This window comes from Pseudonaja textilis, chromosome 4, assembly GCF_049901715.1.
Source record: "Pseudonaja textilis isolate UNSWEBS1 chromosome 4, rPseTex1.2, whole genome shotgun sequence".
In the NCBI taxonomy this organism is placed as follows: Eukaryota; Metazoa; Chordata; class Lepidosauria; order Squamata; family Elapidae; genus Pseudonaja; species Pseudonaja textilis.
This window is the reverse complement of record NC_141993.1, coordinates 42631459-42655246: the sequence shown is the minus strand read 5'-3', so window position 1 is coordinate 42655246 and position 23788 is coordinate 42631459. Positions and strand designations below refer to the sequence as shown.

Genomic DNA, 23788 nt, shown 5'->3' with positions numbered 1-23788 from the left:
ACTGAAAATGCTTGCACAAAAATTCAGAGATTAGTGCATAAAATTCTGTTGAAAGTATTGAGATGATGAGGAAAGGAAAGAGAAACAAAAGTGATACCACTATGGAAGTTTATTATAGATAATTTGGACAGGGAGAAAGTATGGATGAAGTATTTCTGCATCAGACAACTAGCCTTTCAAAGAGGCACATAACAGTGATAATGGGGTGAGTGGATGTCCAATTATCCTGACAACTCTTGAGAATATAATTCTGCAAAAAGTTAGAGGTCCAACAAATAAACGTCTTCTCTCGCTGACAACTTTAATTTTTAGAAGTTGGGGAAAGGATCTGTCCAGAACCTAAGAAAGTAATTGATAGAAAAAAATGACGGTGACTTTACAAAATGATATTTTGAAGAAGTCTAAAGAAAGGAAGTTTGGTTTGAAATCCTAAAAGGCCAAAATAACCATGAAAATAATCATAATATTCTAATTAATTAGGAAATGAGATATTGAAGACAAAATCCCACCAAGAAGGAAAAAAATTTGAAAAATGAAACCAGTATGCATCCATGCTGGGTTTTCTACATTTTCTAGCACTTCTCAAAGACAAAAAGGAATATGTATAGAAAAAATAAGGCAAACAACTAGTAGAATCTGTAGGAACTTTCCAGAAAGGGGTTGGTGCTTGCAAGGCATATTGAAAATAACAAAAACATATTATTTTGGCATATTAGAAATAAAATGAAAAACCAAATATAAAAAGAAATTGGTGTGTTGATAATAATGAGAAGGCAAAACATTTAACTTCAATTTTGGGTCTATTATCTTTTGACAGTAAAGAAGGTCAGTGGTATTCCACTGAGAAAGGAGACAATTCCTTCTTAGAATAAATAAGAAAGTATTTCGCCAATCTAAATAAATTTAGCCAGAATGGATTATATTCCAGAATAAATCATGCGAGAGTAATTTTCTGCTTTGATGGAATTAATAGCTTAGTAATACAGGGGAATTACAAACATAGTGTACATGGGCCAGATGTGTATTCAGCAGGTTCTGACCAGTTCTGGAGAACCGGTAGTGGAAATTTTGAGTAGTTCGGAGAACCATCAAATACCACCTCTGACTGGAGATTTTACAGTATCCTTCCCCTGCCACTCCCTCCAAGCCATGCCCACAGAACCAGTAGTATAATTTTTTGAATCCCACCACTGACTGAGGCATCAGCAATCTTCAACAGAATGTCTCATGATATTCTCCTTCATATTAACAGATAACAGATAGTCAGAGTTGGAAGGGACCTTGTAGGTCATCTAGTCCACCCCCCCCCCCCCCCAAGCAGGATATCCTACACACTTTATATTGATAAAGTGTGGCTGGGATAAGGACTACAGTTAGATGATCTCATGGTTGGCTAAACCATCATACCCAAAGAGACAAATACATACAGATTTCTGCACCCATGTAGGAAAACGGAATGCACAAGTGAAGGAAGGGAGAGAAGTAACATGGGGGTAGTACATATGAAAGAAATTGGGGCATCCTTGTTCACCATAAGTTAAACATTAGCCAGCATTGTGATACAGCTGCCCAAAAGACAAATGCATGCATTAATTGAAGCAAAGACTGAAAATCACAAGAAACAATTGTTCTATTGTATTCTGTATTCTGTCCTGGACAGACTCCATATAGAGTACTTGTTCAATTCTACACAGTTTAAGCAGGACATTGACTAATTGGAATATTCAGAGTGGGCTATTAAGATGGGGAAGGATCTAGAAATAAAATCCTATGAGGAATAGTTGAATGGTTTAGATAAAAATGGAACTTCAGAAAAGATAAGTGAAGGAAGATATGGTAATGGTGATAGTTTTCAATAATATGAAGGATTACCTCACAGGGAAAGAATCTCTATTGGTCCAGAAACAAGTCCAGAACTATTGGGTTAAAACTAAACAATCAGTTAAATGTTCTGTGAGATGTTAGCAGTGAAACAGGCTGCCTGCCACTTGATGTCTCCTTTATTAGAAGTCTTCAGAGGATGGATTCTTATCTGTCAGAAATGTTTTAGTAGATTCTGTATCAAGCAGAAATTTGGACTGGATGTCCCTTTCAACTCTAAGATGCTTTCATGAAATAAAGTTAGATTAGGAAACTTATTCTTCAAGAGTTGAGTTGAGTTCTTTTTATTACAGCTACTAAGCAATCTCATATGATCTCTTCTAGAACATATCAAGTGTTCTAAACTGACCGATTTGTACTTTCCAGATCACATTTTATTCCTTTTTTGAAAATAAGATCGAATTATGCTCCATTAGAAATGGAAAAAAAAATCTTAGCATTGCCATTTGGATGATTCCTTCATAGCAAAGAATAAAAATTAACTGTGCACCTGGACTTTGCTGGGGTGGGTTATAACTGAAGACCAAATGGCTTTTGTTTTGTTTTGAATAAGTAACCATTCTTAGAAAGAACAAATGCTTACAAAAGCTGTATTAGAACTATAATTCTAAGATTAAGAGCCTAGTAGAAACTATTATTTGTAAAATATAAAGAAAATATTTTTCCATTTCATCACTGTCATTAAGCACTTTCTGTAGAAAAATCAAATTTTAATTCACTAGTCATATTTATAAATACAGAGTAAAGTTTAGAAAAGCTAATACTGAAAGCTAGTATTTCTACAAAGTGTTGTGCAGCATAAGAACTTGCTTTTTTATTCATTCCAATGGTATTTTTTAAAATAAAATTGGAATGCTAATTCTAATTGTTCTTTATGTAGTTTACTAAACAAAGTAAATGACCATCATCATTTTCTTAAGAATAAGAATCTTTGTGGTTAATTAATTTATACAGCTGTCATTACAACTCTCACTATTATTCATACAGCCATAGATTTTCTTCCCATTTCTGGCAAGGTTCCAAGGAAAGCCTGGGACTTATTAATCTGGCTTGGTGCAAAGTCTATTGATTGTGGCCTCGAGGGCAATAACTAAATAGAGCTGGAGCAACAAGTCAATAACACCATTGTTGCTACAGATTCAATTCACTTGAGAAGTGTGATTGTTTTACAGTGGCCAAGAGTAATCATAAGCAGATCAGCATGTTTGACAGTCTTTGCCCCATGTTAGCACTATGGCTTGTTTTAAAGCTTTCAAATGGATCACTTGAGAATTAAGGTGGGGTGCAGGGATTAGGAACCTTGTAAACTCCTTCATTACAGCTAAAAGGTTTGAGTTTTTCTTTTAACATTGAGCAAGAAAAGAGAACTCTGTCCTTTAACAAAATAGGACTATGCTAATACATATGCTGATCTTTAAAAAAAATAGCAACAGAACTGATCTTCTTCCTCCAGGTGACTCTGCTCAGACATAGAGTAGATTATATAAACACAATCTTCTTCTGGTCACCCTGTTTAGAACAGTTTGTTGCCTTGTATTTCATAAAATAAAAAGAGGCTACAATGCCAGACAAAATAAGGAGGGTAGGGGGTAGGGACAGTTGCAGTAATGATTTCTATACTTAATGTTGTCTATACTTAATATGGATGCTACAAAAATATCTCTTAGAAGTGGTATATTTGAGGAATAAATGTGTTTTAACATATAAGGTTCAATAGATAAATGTTTGGTCTGTGCAAATTTATAACAGAGTTTTTTGTTTTTTTTGTAAAGCATGTCAACATGTAAAAGAGCTCAACTCAAAGTGTGAGTTTACCCAGATTCATTGAAGTCTGTCTCTGACTGTCAGTGTAGATAGGATTTTCCTAAGACCATTGGAGAAGCAAACAGTGCTACATGCATACATTCACTTGCAGACAATCAGGAAGAATCTTTGAGGCAGCACGTAAGCCTTCCAAGTATGGGGCTGCTTTAATACTTCCAGAAGATGCTTTAATTCTGACAACATACTTCACAGAATACTTCTTTTAAATAGATTGCAGAGACTTAATACATATATTGTAATTGTAACTAAGGGGATAATAGATGCTCCTTACATGTTTTAACATCTGTAAAACCCAAATAATCCAGGCATACATTATGAAGTATAAATAAATAAACCTTCACTCAAGGTAGCAACTCTAAACTGGGTTGACCTGGAACTGTTACATAAAAGGTAGCATCTAACCTGTGACAGATATTGATCAAAGCTAACTTCCTGATCATCATCTTCCCTGTCTCATTCATAAGTCTCTACTAACGTAGAGAAGGATGAGACAAAGACTTTCTACATGCTGATTTTTGTTGTCTTCCATTCAGTTGTGTCCGGTTCTTAGAAACTGCTTGCCTGGACAAGTCCCTGAGTTTTCTTGCCAAGGTTTTTCGAAAGTGGTTTGCCATTGCCTCCTTCCTAGGGTTGAGAGGGAATGGCTGGCTCAAGGTTTCACAGTTGACTTTATGCTTTAGTCTGATGCCTTAATTACTACACCAAACTGACTCTGTCATATTGATCATGATACCATTATTCACTAAATAAACAATTCCATATGACCAACTTTGCAAAGCAATTATTGGTATTTCACTAAGAGGGAAGCAAAATAAGCAAAACTCTTTCTTTCTCTCTGTTCTGGACTATTTGCCACCTTTGCAATGCCCACCAAAAGCTCTCCAACAGAACATCCTCATTAGTGTGGAAGACATTTTGTTTACTCTGAACTGTGCACCAAAGAAATTGCCCAAAATGGAGATGAGCAGCACATGAGGAGTTTTGATGAGTGCTACAAAGGCTGTACTGCTTATCAGTGGCAAATTTTTGAACAGTCATATTGGGTACCTGGAAAACATCCTTAGCCTTACCAAAGGCCAAAGAGGCTTCTTCCCAGGTGCACAGCCCCTACAGAATTCTCTTTTGGGTCTAACAAGTGACAGGAAGCACGTAGCGACCCGCTTAACAAGGCAGCATTGTTTCATTGAAGCAAATCATGTTACCTCTTTGCTCCAATAAAGAGAATCATCTTGTCTCTATGGCATGAATCTCTTCTTTGAAGTGAATTTACACAGTTAATTTTTGTCCTTTTAGTGAAATGGTGATTAATACCAATAATTAGAAATACAGAATTTTGAAGTGCCAGTTACCATTTCAGATGGATACAAAGTAAAAAGCCATATGATGAGGCATAGAGATTTTTTTTGTCATACCTTTTCAGTACACATTATCTTTTCTTTCTCTTTGTCCTCTTTATTTTCTCATGCTCAAAATCTTGATATTTGGATAATATAGCTATACCCTGAATATTGTACAGTTGTTTTTTTTGAACCACTTCTGCTTGGAATTTGCACCTTTTTATTTGCATGTCACCTTGGCATTTACTAACAAAAGGTTGAAATTTTTCAATTAGTCCTAACCTTAAAAGTTACAAAAGCAGTACCATGTGTTTGGCAGTTCATTTTTATCTGGATAAGCATGCTGATTTAGTTCCCTTATTATCAGTGCAGGTTTTATTTAAATTGTACTAGAAATGGTATATAATTTTGTCAATAATTGCCAAATTGAATAAAACATGCAATAATAACTGTTGCAAGTGCCACAACAATGGATGTATTACTAAACAATATGGCTATGCAAAAATACCCTCAAAAATACTAAAAAGAAAAAGACAGAAACATCCAGAAAATTCTGGTGATAAAATGTGAATTTAAAAAAACAAATACAGTAGATATGATCCCAAAGAATATAAATAAAATGCATAATTAAGATATATGCTGATAATGGCAAGAATTAGTCTGATACAATATTGAAAAGGGAAATCTTGCTGCCCATACAGGATAGGAAGATTAAAATTGAAGAATGTGTGGCAATGGAAAACTAACTACGAAGAAGAGAATACATAAATACATACATACATACATACATACATACATACATACATACATACATATTCTCTCTTCATAGAAAGAGAGAGGAGGTGAGAGCGAGAATGTGTGTGTGTGTGTATATATGCAACAATGAAAAACTAAAGAGAGAGAGGTAATATGTATGAGAATGTAACATATTTTTAGAACAGGGGTCTAACCAAATTCAAGCAAGAATGGTTCCCTTGTATATAATATAACAGAAGCCAAGGCAAGCTTTTAGCTTTTAAATAGCTAAAACTATTTTAAATCATCCTCATTATCATCATTGCCATCATCAAAATGATCCAAACAGAAATAAGTAATAATGCCCAAAGTAACATATAGAAATAATCAAGTGGCAATGAAATAAACAAGAAATGCAATTGTAGGTTATATTGATAGAAATTCAGATTTCAAATTACAGAAAGTAAGAGTACCACTACATTTTTCATTATTTGGACTCCATCTTGACTACTGGGTAGTACCCATTTAGTATCCTGGATAATACCATTTAGTTCTGGGTACTAAGTTCAAGAAGCTGAAACAAGTAATACGAAAACAAAGGTGACATGGAATTTGGAAATTAAACTCAACAAAGAAAGTTTGAGGGAACGAGGCATTTATTATTGTGGAAAGATGACTAAAAGAATACCTATTTGAATTGTTAAAGTACTTGAACTAGTGACTAAAAGCAGAATATCTTCAGGACTTAAAGGAAAACAGATTGTAGCTGAGTATTTTCAGAAAATTTATAATATTAAGAATAATTAGTGGAACAAATTACCAAGCAAGACAATTATTTTCTCTTAATGTCATTGATTATGCAATGTAGTACATATCAAGCAGTCTGGTTATTGTACCCTTCTCAAATAAACTATATGGAAGGATTTACAGAACACTCCTACTGCAGGGATAAATGGGTACTTCAGTTTAGTAAACGATTCAGTCAACCATCACTTCAGATAAAATGTTTATCTCTGAATCCATTTCAATCCTTTACACAAAAACAACTTTTTAATTATGAATTGCTATCCAAGTCTGCATTAAAGTTCCTTGCTTTCTGCAGTTGTCAAGATGTACTGTTTTATATATTTTGACAAGAGATTTAGAAACTGAGTTTACTGTTGGAGAAAATCTATTTTACTATTCTGTTTATCAGCCATCCACTCACTGACCCAGGTAGGTGCACCTAACCACTTTAAAAAAAAATCCCTGGAAAAAATGCAAAAGTAATCAACTCTTTTGTGCTTCTGTTTTATCTCTGTTATCTGGGAGTCTGATTATAACAGTAACAGGAGCAATGAAAGAAAAATTCTGACAATATTTTCAACTTTTTTTTTGTCTAGACAGTGAAGAAGAACCTCTTGTATCTCTTGAAGACAGATATGGGTAAAAAGGAGGGAGGGAGATTCTAGGCTGGAGGCCAGAGGGGAATGGGGGTAGTAAGCTGTCTATATTTTCTAAAAAAAGAAGTTAAAAACCACCACCTACTCATCAGGTGGTTGGAGACTGTAGTTGTAACAGTGTGCTGCAGGCAGAAGTTCTGAAAATCCCAGAAAGTGTTGAAAACATCTCTAAACAAGGTATTTTTCTCTTGCACCTTTCTTGCTAAAGGTCCCAATTGCTGCCAAGAAAGCTAGTGAGAATGTTAGCTGTCAAATAAAAAATTTATGACAGTGTTTGGCAAAGGACTGTGTTGCTGCTTGTTTTATAGTTTTCCACAAGGCTATTGAAGGGCTTTTTCTTCTTTTTTCTTTATTTCTTTTCTTTTGTGAACAGTACTGCTCACTTATCAGTGTGTTCTTTAACAGTTAAAAAAAAGTAAATCCAAAGTAAGATAACTTTTTATTATTTAATAACTATCTCTAACTATTTGCCATGACACAAAACTATTTTTTCTATAACATTTTTGTACCATAGGAAATTTCTGTTAATAAAAAGACATGATTGGCATCCGTATGGAGTGAGACAAATGTTGTAGTAAAAACTTTGTGAGGTCATCAAATAAAACATATTGCTTTAGTATTTTTGTTTGTTATATCATCACGCCTGGGTCAGTAAACTACCTTTTAAAGAAGTTTATTCACAACATTGTAAACATTTATAAATGGAGAGGATGGGACTTAATAGGCTGAAATTGGGTTGCTCACCAATATAATTACATTGTTTTAGCTGCATAAGTAAATTAATGCTGGATTAGATTGATAAATTTTGACAAAGTTAATATATTAACAGCAGTAATTAAGCTAGCTGATAGTGACAGTAAAGATCTTTTTAAAGTTTTTTTATGTCTGGTACAATCCCTCTCTCTCTCTTTCTCTCTCTCTCTCTCTCCCTCCCTCCCTCCCTCCCTCCCTCCTTACAATCAGATTGGGATTCCAGCTGATTGTTGTTCTGTTTAACAAAGGTTTCATCTTTCTTGTGCTAAAACAATGCATATAATTACTCAGACAGTGGAATTTGGAAGAATATGGAATTTAGGGATTATTCTAGATTCCAGCATACCTATGGTCAGCCACAGAAGAGAAACTGTATATATTAACATAATTTGTGTTGCAATATTGCAATGCAAACTATACCCTTTTCTACTCGAGCCACAAAGTTACATGCAAGTATATTCACAGAACTTGTGTGGTAACATTATATCATATGTTTTGTTATTATGATGTCATTGTAACTAGCTTCAAATGAATACAACACATAGAAAATGACTATAAAGCAAAAACTGGTGGAGGGGGGGAGGGCCTTCCTTCTTCAGCAGTAACCGAAATGCATGAAATTTGTATTTTCAATTAGAGACCTTACAGAGCTAGCCAAGCTGTATGTATTAAGGCCTTACTTCATACATCTTTTGCAGTGGGCAGCTATAACAAAGGATCATCCCATGGATTTGTAAAAAAATAATATTTCAAACTTTAGAGCCATAAGGGATGCTTCCTAGAAAGATCTATTGTATTCAACACTATTGTGGGAAAACCAGCATGGAATGCTGCCATCTTTTTTATTATATAGAAATTATTTGTATAACTTGGTTTTCTTTGCCTAGGAATCAATTTATTTCTCAAGGCTATTTTACATGTGCATTGTGCACGGAGATGCATATGGAAATGTTTCACATAATTGCTGCAGGGTTAAGAGATTCCTAGCAAATGTTGCTGTACATGTCCAGCAGTTCTTTAGGCAGAGCTCAAAACACAGGAACTCTCGAATGACTGAAGTCATATAATCTGTATTACACCACATTTTAGTTTATATATTTCATGGAGTTTGACATAATTTTGTAAAGACTGCAAATAAGTGGGTTTTTCTATGCAGGAAAACAGGGCTCAGATGTGTCTGTGTCACCTCCAAAATATCTGTCCAGCCAAAGTCCAACTTTGAGCAAAGCTAGCTTCTTTCTCTGGTAGATGCCAAGATTATTCCTCACAATGACTCTATATAAGCTGCCCTGGTTCCTCCTTATGCAGGAGGGATTTGGTCACCTGAAGCAGAGACACTGGTTGGCTACCTGAAAATGCAATGGGGCAAGAGATGTAATTATCCTTTACTGCCCTTATCATAACAAAATAAGTCCTAATATAGGCTCTACCTGAGTTCAATCAGCTTCACTCTTTGTCTCCCTCCAATGGCACTCTACATGTCTATTATGTCAATTCATATCTCTGAATTGCTTGGTAAACCATGGAATCTCAGGAGATCAATGCAAACAGAGAGTCCATATCATGGACGAGGGAAGCTTTATTAAATACTGATCTGGCATACAGCGGCAAAAAGTGGAGTCTAGAATGATGAAACCCTGAAAACCAGGCCCTGGAATTGACCTCAGGCAGAACATGGTATCAGTCGTAAACACTGTGGCTGCTTTCCTGGGAACAGCCTGCCTCTTCTCCAGCCAATTGCAATGCCCTCTCCCCATTTTATCCATAAGCCTTCCCTTCCAACCCTCATCCTAGAACCACTCCATCTTTTGGGGTTTTAATCAAAGCCTGTTTCCTTCCATCCAAACCTCAAAAGTTCCCAGGTGTTAGATCAAGATTTCCTATCTCTAATCCACATATTTGTGGTACTACTCCCCATATTGGTGGATCTTCTGTCCCAATGGCTTCAGTAGATGACAAATAGGGGGAGAAGATCAAATGTATGGATAACTCAGGTCCTCTTCTATCTTTATCTACAATGGCTGACTCGAGTCAGTTACTCAAGAAGGAAGATAAATTATCCAAACCAATGCTTTCCTATTCCAATCATCATACAAGATTTGCCTCATGAAGGGTCAGGCTTAGAAGTGCCTTCTCCAGCAGCAGGAGGAAGAAAATAGTGAAGGTCAGCTTGGGGTGGTAGGGGAGATGGAATGGCCAAAAAGACAGAGATTTGGGGAGAAGATAGGTGGGTATGGACAGTTGAAGCAAGATAAACATGACAGGACAGCAGAAGCATTGTCTATCAGGTAAACAATTTCTGAATCCCTCCCTCCCCCCCCCCCCTCATTCCTTCTCTTGCTGTTGCCAGAATTTCACTGACTCAGTTGGGCAAAAAATGATTTTTATTTGTTCCACTGACCTTCTGCAAAATTAGTTTATGAACCATTTTTAGAGGTAGGCTCAAAGCACACACTGCTTTGGCAGTCAGGATTGTTGTTTGAAATGTCTTCAGAGTGGAAAGACTGAATTTATTGTACAAAACAAGTCACAGCCATGTGGAGGTATGCAGTCCTGCTCATTATCTTTGGAAAAATGGGAAACCAAAAAGCATAGTAAAAAAATTAAATTTTAATAATGCTAGTGATATTTTCTAAATCCTTTTTGACAGAAAGGTTCTCATTATTTTTATCTGTCTCAGAGTAGGGTTCTTTAATGCCATTCTCACAAATGGCCTTAGCCATGATTGTTTTCTTTTTTTTTTTTTCTCGTAGCATTCAAGGAAGGGAGTAGAGGAAGAATATTATGTGTGTGTGCATGTGCGTGTTTCTATCAGACAAAAAAATGACAAAGTACTAACATTTTGGAGAGTGCATTTTCAGGAACAATTGCTGCAAGTGTGTGTGAGGGGAGTATCTTTTTCCTTTCTTGACTGAAAAGAGGTCAACATGGTTAAGGCAACGGTAGACAACATCATATAGAAAAAGACATACATCCAAAGACAGAAAAGGGAATATATCTAAATGATGTTCATGATCTAATCATTTAGATATTTTGAAACAATTCTCTGATTGAAATCACAGTTAAGGTTGAAGTTTTTGCCTCTGTGTTACAAGAATTGGAATTGTACTATTTGCGGATTATTCATTTTGTTTTCTTAAATTTGTGAAATATAAATGAAACCTGGGTTACAATGTTATTTTCTTCCTGTTATCTTTGTTTCTGTGTACTGTATGCTATGACTAGTGAAATAAGCAGATGCCTTTTTTTTCTTCCTAAATTCAGAATCTAGGTTCTTAAATCTAACCTAATCAGATTTTTATTATAGTCAAAGATCAGCATAAAGTCAATGAAAAACAAAAATAATATATCAAAATCTAAAAAATAATAATAATTATAAAAAGTTACAAGTTGTAAAATAAGCAGTATGTACATAAAACGGGCATCTAAATGACTCTAAAAGAGGGATAGGAGCATTAGAGAATGTAGGAGAATATAGAAGTTAGCATGTAGCAGACTGAATCTATAATAGTATAGAGCACTCTAGTATGACAAACTAGGTGCTCATTGAGATTAGTTTATGGCACAGGTCAACATCTGATGGATTTTAAGCACTGCTGCAAAGAACATGGCAACATTATATGTTATAGAAGGATTTATATCTGAAAGCAACAGGGAGATATAGAATTGTCCTGTGCACCCTGGATATTTATGTAATAATGGTGAGATGAAGCTTGTACAAAATGTCTCTGTAATACAGGCACTGGAGAAGCATATGATGTGCTTTTTCTAGTGTCCTAAGTTTCAGTGGTATTGCCTCGCCAGGTATGGAATCTTCACGTATCAGCTTTCAAGGACAACTGATGGGTGGGCATGACATTGTGCCAGAGTAAAGGCCCTTAGGGCTAAGTACTTGGAATTTAGTTTGTTGTAGGGTATTTGTTGGATTTACTGGCAATAAATTGGAGATCTGGGTAGATCCAATTGGCACTCTGTCTGTTAGATGCTGAATAATGAGTGTTTTGGCCTGATCGTACCTCATGCTGAGTAGAAAGCCTGGAGAGGAGCTCCAGGATGAAATTTTGGTTGCCACTGCTTTTTTCCATGTGGACTGAAAGTCATCACTCATGGTTAATGGGGCAAGGCTAAGGAGAAAGAAGGATAGTTCGAGTCAATAGTTGAGTTTGGTCACCCACTTTCTAGATATTCACTTTCATGAGGCCCGTCTTTCATCTGAGTGGTATTAAAAACATCTTTGGGGGGTTGAAGAGCTGATGTTAGGAATTTGGACAGAACAAGTTTCAGTAATGCAAAATTGAAGAAATTATACAATTTGATAATTTCAGTGCTGCAAAAATGTACTGACTACCTTTTCTCTTGAGGAATTTAAGGATAGCAGGTGCGCTTTGCTGTACATTTCAGTGATGTAGTTTCCATGGAATGTCATAGTTTCGGCCAAATAAGACTATTCCTATGTACTTTAAACAAGGACCCCCAACAATTTTATCACAATTGTGCTCCAGAAATGGCACTTGACCTTTTTGGCAAATGTCCCTCTCACCCAAGTAGAGAAAAGAGCAGAGAAGCAAAGGCCTCTTTGCCAAACAAGGAAGTAAATCTCTTGATTAGTGGCACCTGGATGAAACTTTATTTAAAAAGCAGCTTTGAGTTTGTTTCGCTTTGCTAGAAACAATGTCTGACTTCCAGTTCTTGTTCAGTGTTTCTGTTTGTGTAAGAAACTTTGAATCTCTGATCTGGCTGACAACCCTGACCTGGATCTTGGAATCCTAGACTGGGTTGTATTGAGAGGAATTATTGAAAAGCTGACCTATTTGACGGTTGTATTCTGCCATGGTTGATGGCTCTACTTTTTTGTCTTCAGTCAACCATTTCTTCTCCTGAAGAAATGACTTGTCTTTTCATATATTGGGCCAAGTTTGTTTTTATGGCTGACAACATGTATCAAACTGTGGAATTAGTAATTTTTCTGGATTTGTACATACAGTAATAATTATAATTGATACCCATTATATCTAATCTGTCTGTTCAAATTTCATTTTCAGGATTTTCTGAACGTTTTGATATATTTCTTTCTAATATTTTGGTGGGGCAGGCTTACATAACCATAACATATGGTCCTATTTTGTTCCTATATTTCCAACATAAAAGACTAAGTTTGTCTATTCTAGTGGAATATTGTTCTGTTCTGCTTTCTCAATGTTCTCTCCCTGGACTATTGACTATGCTTTCAATCACCATATTAGCATGGTTGCCTAGGTATAATTTTCTGCCCACAATATGGTACAAAACTTTATTCCTTTCAGCAAAGTAAATATCCTTTATTAAATCTGAATTGGACTTCATTGTGATTTCTGTGATCTCTCCATTTTAGAATAGCTGTAGAAACTAAATGCTTGGACAGGCCACCAAAATGCAGGACATTCAGACATACATGCATTGTAATCCAGATTGTATTTTATGAGCATCTTTCTGAAATTCCAGTACAAACAGATTTGAGAATGGGTAAGATGATAAGGATGGAAAACCAATTCCTGCAAAACCAATTCCACCAATTCCTAAATAATTCAATCTACAATTACTTTGGATGTTTAAGATTCCATTTTTTTCTATTGTTAATTTTTAACAATAAATTTAAAATATTTTTATTTAATTGCATTTGTCAGTTGGTTTGTTTTGTGTATGAGTATATTTTCCGTAACAGTCCATTTATGTTCCTGGTATAGCATAGCATAGCATAGCATAGCATAGCATAGCATAGCATAGCATAGCATAGCATAGCATAGCATAGCATAGCATAGCATAGCATAGCATAGCATAGCATAGCATAGATCTAGTCTAGTCTATTTGGACTCAGTTATGGTCATAAATCAAGGATTACCTGTATTGCACTAAATAATGTAGAAGATTTTAATCTGGAATCTCAGCTGTTACGCTTTTCCCCTTAATGAATGCAGCTTTGTTTGTTTCCTTGTTAAGTATTTTAGTGAATGTTTAACATAAGAATAGCTTAAGTATATCATATGATGATAGGAACAGTATACTGTATTTTGAAATTTCTGCAACTATAGCCAAACTGAAAAATTCATCACATAATGGATGCATAAATATGTAATTTTGTCACACTAAATTCATGCAAAGCAATAGCATTGGCAAGACTATAAAATATAAGCTTGATATATCTTGGCCTGGAGTTTATTTTGAAATTTATTTATTTTTATACTTGAAGGGTTGATGTTTTATGAACAGAGTTTATCTGCACCCTAATACAGCATACCAGGAGTTATCTTTTCTAGTGTCAATTTGGAAGTCAAGGCAATACTGCCCATTTTTCTGTTTGGTGGTTTCTGACAAATTTATACTAAAAATATGTAGGCTGGATTCTAATAAGAATGACCTACGATTTAATGATTATGATTAATAGTAGATCAAGAAATTATAGATAAAACCCAGGTTCTGCTTAGTGCTATTTGGATGAATCCATGATTCATTAAAAATACATTCATTGAAATCAAGCTTTATAAATCCTGTTCTTTCTCCAGAATAATAAAAATCAATAATTATTGCAATAGCCCAATCTTTTCTAGATTGTAGAAATCTGGAATAGATTTTGTCCAGCACAATTTATTTGGAAAAGTTTTTCCCTATCATTTTTGTGGCACATTTATTCAGAGACCTTAATGTATGATTTAATTCCCATGGATACACAGTCCTGTTACCCAAGTCTCTGAAAATTTTTTAAAAAATAATAATCTGAATTTGTTGCCCGGCTTTATTATAAGAGCAGTTTGTAGGAAAAACTTTGTGAATTCTATATGTAGGCTGCACAGAATCAACAGATAATTCATCTTAATATCAGCAATACTGTGATTCATAATGCAAACTGGGAGCATCCTTGAAGTTTTAGTCACACATTCTTTTTAATTTGGCCATGCACTCTTTTAAAGCTACAGTGTGCTAACTTAATAAAATACGGCATGCAAATGCACAAGTTTTTGCCTTCAGGCATTTAGCCATGATGTTTCTGTGGTGTCTCCTTTCAAGTATATATTCTTTCTTAAATTATTTACCCTGTAAACATGCTTTGCATTTTCAAAAGAGGCTCTGGCTTCCCTGTCTGGGGGAGTTTGCTGGTGTTTTTTAGGTGAAAGAATCCAAAGTTACAGATAGTGTTTGTTTTTGTTTTTTGTTAGTAAATAAGCTATGTGGTTTTTTTTTTTTTTTTTTTGCAGATGGTGGTGATCCTTACTTTTTTTCTTTCCCTCCTCCACTTGAAATTAGTTGTTGCTTTGCCTGGAGCTATACCCACTGGCAGTGTCTGGCTGTGACAGTATTAGAAACCTCTTTACAGATGGGCCCTGTCAATGCCAACTCCATTGTTCTGCCATCTGAGCTGGTTTGATTACAGAATGTTACTGAAATCCCACTCAGTGCCCCCAATTCATTTCCTTAGCGCTCTGGGTTGTTGACTTGCAGTCTGAAATGTGCTACTGGCAGAATCAAAGTTTTTTGTTGTCTATTCTCTCCTGTTGCCCTCCGAAGTGGAGCTTTACTGTTCCAGCAATATTTCCAAGATGTTATTTGCTCTGCTTCCCTATTATGGAGCCAACATAACTTTTACAACAATGGAAAAAGAATCTGATTATTGAGTAAAATATAAAGAATAACGATAATTCTGAAAAGGAGTTTTGATAGCATCCTTCCTATTTTATGATTAATTTGTTCTGTTGAATGTTGTATCTTTAGATGCAATGAGCTAGCTAATTCAAATTCCTCAAAGTTAACCTTTGATATACATATCCTACATTTGCACTTTAATGGAACATTTAATTAGCAGATATAGGTGGGGGTCTGCAGAGATTTGTCTTCTTATGAGGAGGATTTTAAAGACAAGTTTTCTGATTAACTGATCTTGCAATCAAGTATGCAGCCAGAAAATCAGAACTGAAACATGTGAAGAGATAATTTCATTTATTCTTCCTCCTGTTTAATTTAAGAGTACTGAAACACCAATAACTAGGTCAGATATGAGGCAATGGCTTAAGAACGCTAGCGTCTTAGATATATTCATTTGTCCAAATATGTGCTCAAATGAGGAAATATCATCCACGCTTAATACTCTGCACATTAGCATTCTGTTTGCCTTGGAGCTCTCATCCCATACATACAACAGTTATCAGCCACAGTTGTATTAGAGGCATATTACTCTATTTTATTTAAGGCTGAATTTAAAAGACTCTTCATGTTTTCAATGTGATTTTTTGCCCAGTTTCAATTTTCCTAAGGTATTTTCCCACCCACAGGATCGATGAGACCGAGCAGACAAATCGGCAGGCTGCTTTTCATGCAGTTAGTTACTTTGGTCAAATAGTTGTCTCCCAGGTGTTGTTTTAGAGAATACCCCATATCAGAGGTGATATTCAGCAGGTTCTAACCAGTTCTGAGGAACTGGTAGCAGAAATTTTGAGTAGCTCGGAGAACCAGCAAATACCACCTCTGACTGGAAATTTTGCAGTATTCTTCCCCTGCCACGCCCACTGAGCCACACCCATAGAACCGGTAGTAAAAATAATTGAATCCCACCACTGCCCCATATGTAAAGGGAAATAAAATAACAAAGAGAATGAATGAAAAGAGAGAGAGAGAGAAAGAGAGAGAGCGCTCTAAGCTCAGGTGTTAATCCACATTGCAAACAAATAAGAAGCAGAAATCCCTTTAATTAGCTTTAGTTTGTTAGACCATTAAACATGTTTTTTCCCCTTCGAAGAAAGACAGAGAACCCTGCTCCTTTTGGCAGAGTAAATATTGCCTGTTAAATTTGAATTAGCTGTCATCGTGGGAGAATTAATGCTGTGCTATCCTTTCTAGTGAGGAAAGGAAAAATAAACGAGACAGATCTTAGTTTAGCTTTAAGTGATAAATGAGGACAAAGCAGGCCATTCATCTCCTGCTAGCAAAGTGGACACAAGCACTAAAGCAGTTTTGCGGAAGACGTGTCAGCAAATGTGATCATTTTGTAACCTGTCAGGAGGATAGAGAGCTGGTCCTTTTAAAGTGTCACAGGGGAGTGTGTTTGTCTGATGTGACAGTTTTCATCCATCCATTTAGTTTTGTTTTTTTTTTTAAGGTAAATGTTGGAGCAAGAGGGAACACTGTGAAAAAAACAGGGAGTGATCTGAAATTGATTTAAGACTTTCTCTTACTTTCCAAAGCATCTTGACCTATCTCCATTTCTTTGTATGTGTGTGTTGGGGGAGAGTGAAAGAAATTGCAATTTATAGAGTTTACAATTTACAATCTTTAAAAAAAACTTAATCTTTTTGACAAATATATCAGTTTAACTAACTGATAACTAAGTCTAATAAATTTATAGTAGCCAATCTCATTGAAACCTTCAATAAAACTTTCTAATATTTATTTTCTTTTTGTGTCTGACTCTGATTATATTATTATATAGCCAAAATATTCCTGACTAATATCTTATTTGAGGTATATAGATTAAAACACTATATTGGATTATTACAAATATCTCTTACAAACAGTCCTGAATGTTCAGTCATAATTATTATGTTTGATATGATTTACACTTATTCTGTTTTAAGAGCTCTTAAACTACTCATTGTCCTTTAGACAGTGATGAGTGATTGCTTGTATGCTAACAAAATAAGAAATTCATCTCTGCAAATGGTGTTATTGCTTCTTGAACTTTGTATTGCTCTCTCTTTACTATACAGCAGGATAAAGCTTGCCTTATTACTCTGTCTATGCTCCTAAGACAAAAATGGCTTTTAGAGCCTGAAATCCACAGTTTGACACTTGCTTCTTTATAATACATTATCCTTTTCCTCAAAACTAACTTGGTATTTGGTAACAGTAATTGCATCATATTTCCATTCTGGTAATTCTTACTTCATGGCAAAATGTCTTTTCTATGGATGAAATGGCAAAATTATTCCAGGAGGTACATAATGGTTTATGGTATTTGTAGCTAATATGACAAAATCCATTTTCCTATGCAATCCAACAGTCAGAATAGATGTAGATATATGCAGGTATTCCTTGACTTACAACCACAATTGAGCCCAAAATTTATGTTGTTAAGTGAGTTTTGGCCCATTTTACGACTTTTCTTGCCACAATTGCTACTACTATTGTTATGTTAGTAATACAGTTGTTAAATGGATATGGTTTTCCCCATTGACTGCTTGTCAGAAGGCTGCAAAAGGTGATCAAATGACCCCAGATTATGTCAACAGTCATAAATATGAGTCAGATGCCAAGCATCTGAATTTTGATCTTATGACCATGGGGATGCCACAACAGTCGTAAGTGTGAAAAATGGTCATAAGTCACATTTTTCAGTGCTGTTGTAACTTCAAATGGTCACTAAATGAACTGTTTTAAGTTGAGAACTACCTGTATATGGGTGAGTGTAAGGATGTGTGTGTCTAGGTGTGTCATATGTACACAGAGAAAGTTTAGATAACTAATTAAACAATGATTTATATCATTCATGTATATGTTTTATAGGCTAATCCATTAAGGAACTGATAGCCAAATTAAAATTCTTGGGGCCTTGCACTTTTTTCTTTAAAAGTTATATCTGGAAAGAGGACTGATCAAGAACTGTGGCAAAGACAAAAGAAAAAAGGTAGAAGTGTTTGTGTGTACGTTACCTTGTTTCATTTGGGGGTAATCATCATTTTATAAAATGCAGAAAAGAAGGAAAAAGTAGTATTCCGAAGAAAATAAAGGTAACGAAGAGGAAAAAGTAGAATTTGGTTTATACCAACACCAGCAAATTCATCTTCCATTAATTTTCTATTCATTTTCTATTCATTTAAAAACCTAAGAGATGAAATTATCTACTCATTCCTTGGAAGCAAAAGTAAGCAAAATCAATATAGCAAATAGTCCTAAAGGCTGCTTATCTGTGTTTTGTGGGAAATGTGCATAGAAAATCAGTTGACATACGCATCTTTTATTGTCTTTTACCCCTTTCTCTTTTTTCTCCTCCTAGAATCATCCAGAACCGGATTTTGCTTGTTATCTTGGCAGTCATCATCATATTTGCAGTCCTGATGGTTATTTTTTTTTCTGTCAGGGGACATTGATATCTTTGTTCTTTGCTAACCAGCAGCAAACAGCTTCAGAGTCATGAAGACAAAGTGGTCACACAAATTATTCCCTTGCACTGAAATGGTTCTCCTTCTCAAAGCCCTCAGTCGATCCCTGGTGCAAATAGCAGAAGGGTATGTGTCATTATTAGCTGCATGTTGATTAAATAATTGTCTGGTTTAGCAATAGTTCATAATAGGAATTTCCATATTTAACATATGGAATGGCAAACATAATTATCAGATATGAAGACTGCAATCATAATTATTGAACTAAATTTAAGAGCAAATAGTTTACACTGATAATGACAACAATTGACACACACAATTTGTACTGAATTTGTATGGTATTTAAATCTTTATCAGAACCCCCTTTTATAATCCTGGAAATAGAGGGAAATAAATAAATAAATCCATACCTATCTCTTGTCATTCTCCTAGCTTTCTAATATAACTCTAAAAGTAAAAAAGCTAATAAATATACAACTTTTTTTCGAAAGTATGATTTAATGTCCATGTGAACTTAATATTTCAAGGTTTACCACTTTTCTTAGCCTGTATTTTCATCTGCCCCATGTTCCAAATTGTCTAGTTTATTTTGCAGTTTTCCCTAAGATCATGATATTACATAGTTCATTTTGCTTTTGTATTATTGTTGCTTTAATGTATATGTAGTTCAAATTAAGAACATACTGTTTAATATATTTAGGAAATCACTTCATGGATCTTAATGTAAGAAAATGATGACATTCAAAAATCTGCGAATTGTGCTAGAATCTATGTGCTGATACTGTGATTGAATGAATATTCTGAATGAATTGTATCCAAAGATAATTTTCATTTGTTTAAAAAAATGTCTTAAATTAATGTTTTTGGATAAAATCTATCCACATCAGGCTCTGTAAAATAAATTAAGCCAGATTTTACTTATCTCCCCTTACTCTTGTTTTGATAATGATTTTGCCCTCTCATCTCCAACCCAGTTTACATCATCTGTATTAGGATAAGACATTGTAAGTCAAGTCCTCATCCTTGTATCCTTTGTATAGCCATAGACTACTGTCTAGTCTATGCAGGAATATTGTCCAATATTCCTGCATAAACTAGATAATTTAGATAGGATACTCAAAATCATATTTTCAATGAGCACACATATTGCTTGAACACTCCTATTACTTTATTTAGTATTATATGAAAAGATTTTTTTATGTTTGTGCACTTTTAATATATATGAAATAATGGATATGCTCTACAGTCTCATACATATTCACACCATCCATTAGACACAACTGGAAATAAAATCTAGTGTTAAAACTGAAGTGTATGTGATTTTTCCCTACTCATCCATATAATTCCTCCACTGCCCCTAATAATTGTCAAGTCCACCATCTGTGAACAGATAACATAGTATCCACACTTACTAGTGAATTTACTTTATTTAGTTCCCAATTTCCTGAATGTTGGGAACTATGGAAACAGTGGTTTTCCAATGTTCCTTGAATTCATTGTGCAAGCAGGAAGTTTTCATGATAACTTTTGAAGTTCAATATTTATTTCCAAAAATTTAAAATTGTTATGGAACAATTTTAATAATATATTACAGAGGCACAAAATATTGGCAATCACATAAAGGTCATAAGAATCTAATAGCTTTATTCTACCTGGTATTTAAAAGAACACTTCCATGATATCCTTGTTCAAACACTCTGGAATGGAATTTGGTCCTAAATATGTTTACTATACCCAGAAACAAAGAACTGAATGAATTTTATGTTGATGTAGCTGAATCAAATAAAACTAATGTAGCTTAGTAAAAAAATTTAAGATGAAGAGATTCACAAGAAAATTTTTGTTTATGGAAAAGGGTTAGGCATGTATGTCTTCAGATAAATCATTTAAGTGGTGTAAACAGAACTGTAGCTTTTACCTTCTTAATAATAGGGAAGGGTTGAGTTTATGGGTTCTGGGCAAAAAGGGATGAAGCAGATGCTTTCCAGTGTTAAAAATATGTATCAGAGCAGGTCAGAAGATGCACATTTTCCCAAATCCTTTGTTCTGAAAACAGCTACTGTAAATATAAAGTTCAAAGAAAATATATTAAATTGTGTTTACAGGCTGTCCGTTATTGCTTGTTGTTTTTCTGCCTCTTAATGCCAGTGGTGAAATCTGCACTTAATCCTGGTGTTATACATTCAGAATCTTTTTCCAAAAAGATTTCTTCTGTCTTATTTCAAAAATATAACTATAACAGTCCCTTGTAGAAACAGTCCCAAAGTAGTCCTGAGCCTTTATTTTAAAAACTCACAACACTTTTAATTCCAACTATTTATATCTTTGCTAATCAGTTATATTCCATAGGCTTCATAAAACAAATTTGTCACAGCAATATTCTTGTGTTTGATGATCTGATAATCAAGCCAGTGCCTCAGTATATAGACCTTTTATGATGTGTTTAGATGTTCTGATTTTCTAAACCTCTTACAGAAGCCATAGAAACAGTTTTTGTATGAATTTATCCTAAGAATATGTAAGACTAATCCAACAATTTAACATAACTAATTTACTGATGCTGTGCTTCACCCAAACTAATGAATACATGATAAAGTCATGCATGTTATGTAAACCCACAAAGAAAAAATCTCATTCTCACAAGTATCAGTTTAGATATCAGATGTAGATTACATGCTTCGGCATCACCTGGTTAAAAAGTAAGTCAGACTGACTGTAAATACAGCACTTCTTTGCTGTTCATTAAAGCAGCCTGGTTTTTTTTCCCCGGGCTTTTATACAACCATGAAAAGATGTCACTACTTTAATGTGACATTTATGCAGTCCAATTTTTTCAGACCTCTACTGTAGCCTGAAAAAAAAAATCAGGCTGCTTATTGAATAGTAGAGAGGTGCTGTGCTCCTGCTTGGCCTGGAGCACTTCTTCTAAATTATTTTCAAAGTATGTAAGCCACTGCATATTGTACATTCCCTAAGCAGTTGCACTGACTATAAATTGACTACTGCACTATGTTCCATCCCATCAGCTGAAGATTTGGCTAGGCATAGTTTAATATTTTCTATGTAATAAACACCTCATTAACAGGAAGAAATAGGTATAAGAAGAATTTCTAGATTCACTGTCAAACTTGATTGAAAGAAAATGCGTACCCAAAACAGTCACTGTTTTCATTTCTTCAAATGAGATCTTTGAGTTACTTTTATCCTCAACTGAATACTTAGGGTCATTGTGAAAGTTACCCTAAGTAAGCTGCTTCTAGTACCTCAGCAATTAAACCCAACTTCAGGAAAACTATGCCTGCCAACTGTACTGCCACAAACAGCTTCTGACTTCCATTGAATCTATCTGCTGTCTGACTTCAGTCAACGAATGCATCAAAAGGATGCAAGCATCACCATTGAAAAGCAAATGGTTCTAACACTGCAAAGCTATTACTGAATTATGCCAAATTAAGACATCTTAATGTTAATTTAGTTTTCTAGTGTGTATATTTCTATTTGCTAAACAATTTCACAAAGCAAAACACTAATTCTGTAGTGAGGCAGAATCAAACAGTTTAAATAAAGATGCTTGAGTTTTAAAGAGTTTTTAAATGCTCTACATTTGGGGAAAATATCAAAAAAATGTAGCTGGACTGACGTCAGTTCCCATCTCGGGATACAAGGCCATTTGGTATTCTGTTTAAGGCAGTCTGGATTGTCTTATTTTTGCAGCCAGCTTGGTGGGGGGTTTTCTTTGCTGCTGCTTCAGAGCATGGAGCTTCAAAGACTGAAATTAATGGTGAACAAAATTGTGCGGCTCTGACCATCCCATGCGGGGCAAACCCATTGAGGGTTGTCATTAAGGAAAGAAATAAGGGGGGAAAATCTTGCCAGTGCCTTTAAAAAAAATTCCTCATCAGATAATGACCTCAGTGATTGGGTTTTCATTACCAAACAGCACCCTGAGATTGTCCCACAAAAAGAGAGAGGGAGAGCCTCCTCTCTCTCTCTCTCTTCTCTCTCTCTTTTGCACATCTTTTCTTTAAACCTGTCAGATCATTTCAGTATTTCAAATCCGAGGAAAACAGCCTGCCTGCTGCTGTATTTGAAGTTGTAATGGTGTCAAAAAGTCACGACTGACTGACAGCCGTCAGTCCCAGAGGAGCTCATTAAATCATAAAAACTTGACAAGGAAATAATTGAGCATCACTGGCAGCTTGGCGCCTGTTTAGACATTTTTATTTTCTTTCATTATCAGTCCCACCATTATGTTCATTAACAAATTGCATTAAACAAATATCCAGGGCTAATGATTTGTTTATCATGTTATTATTGTTATTATTACATCTATTATTATTTTCATTATTTAAACATTAGCTGTGTCATCTGGTATCTCAGCAGCTTCATGTTATCAACTGACTGAATATTTTTCCACTCAGAGCTCTGGGTACTGTTGGAATATGAAATAGATTATTCATTACCCTCCTCTTTGCCACTGATTTGGTTTCATGTAGCGTCTTCCACAGAGAAAGATGAAAACTTGTCAAAAATAGGTTATATCTTATTCTAAGGGCAACAATAGCAGCAGGTACAGGCACACTTTAATATTTAATTAAGGTTGATGTTAACCCCTTTAAATGACTTTTGCTGTGAGTTATATTCAAGTGCAGAACACAAAAATAATTGTACTTAATTTGCAACCAGCAACTGT

General features: G+C 34.9%; 1 protein-coding gene and 3 long non-coding RNA genes across 10 annotated transcripts in view; 1 reads left to right on the top strand and 3 right to left on the bottom strand.

Annotated features, from left to right (window-relative positions):
* VTI1A (vesicle transport through interaction with t-SNAREs 1A) overlaps positions 1-20400 on the top strand; it is a 191062-nt gene extending 170662 nt beyond the window's left edge. For all 6 annotated transcript variants that reach the window (XM_026704768.2, XM_087932734.1, XM_026704769.2 and 3 more), the window contains one exon: positions 18990-20400. In XM_026704768.2, coding sequence (XP_026560553.1) covers positions 18990-19083 — 94 coding nt within the window. In that variant the 3' untranslated portion in view covers positions 19084-20400. The remainder of the gene's footprint in view (positions 1-18989) is intronic.
* The window catches only part of LOC148125803 (uncharacterized), a 503025-nt gene that overhangs the window by 351826 nt on the left and 127411 nt on the right, over positions 1-23788 (bottom strand). The window lies entirely within an intron of this gene.
* Positions 8159-19201, bottom strand: LOC148125805 (uncharacterized). 2 transcript variants are annotated; one of them, XR_015743490.1, is made up of 3 exons: positions 18965-19103; positions 11989-12096; positions 8159-9321 (listed from the first exon to the last, which is right to left on the bottom strand). It is a non-coding gene; the product is annotated as an uncharacterized LOC148125805 (long non-coding RNA). The 2 variants fall into 2 exon arrangements; XR_015743489.1 differs by lacking the exon at positions 8159-9321 and having other exon boundaries at positions 10339-12096; positions 18965-19201.
* The window catches only part of LOC148125804 (uncharacterized), a 69923-nt gene continuing 67155 nt past the window's right edge, over positions 21021-23788 (bottom strand). The window contains exon 3 of the long non-coding RNA XR_015743491.1: positions 21021-21154. This is a non-coding gene — a long non-coding RNA (uncharacterized LOC148125804). The remainder of the gene's footprint in view (positions 21155-23788) is intronic.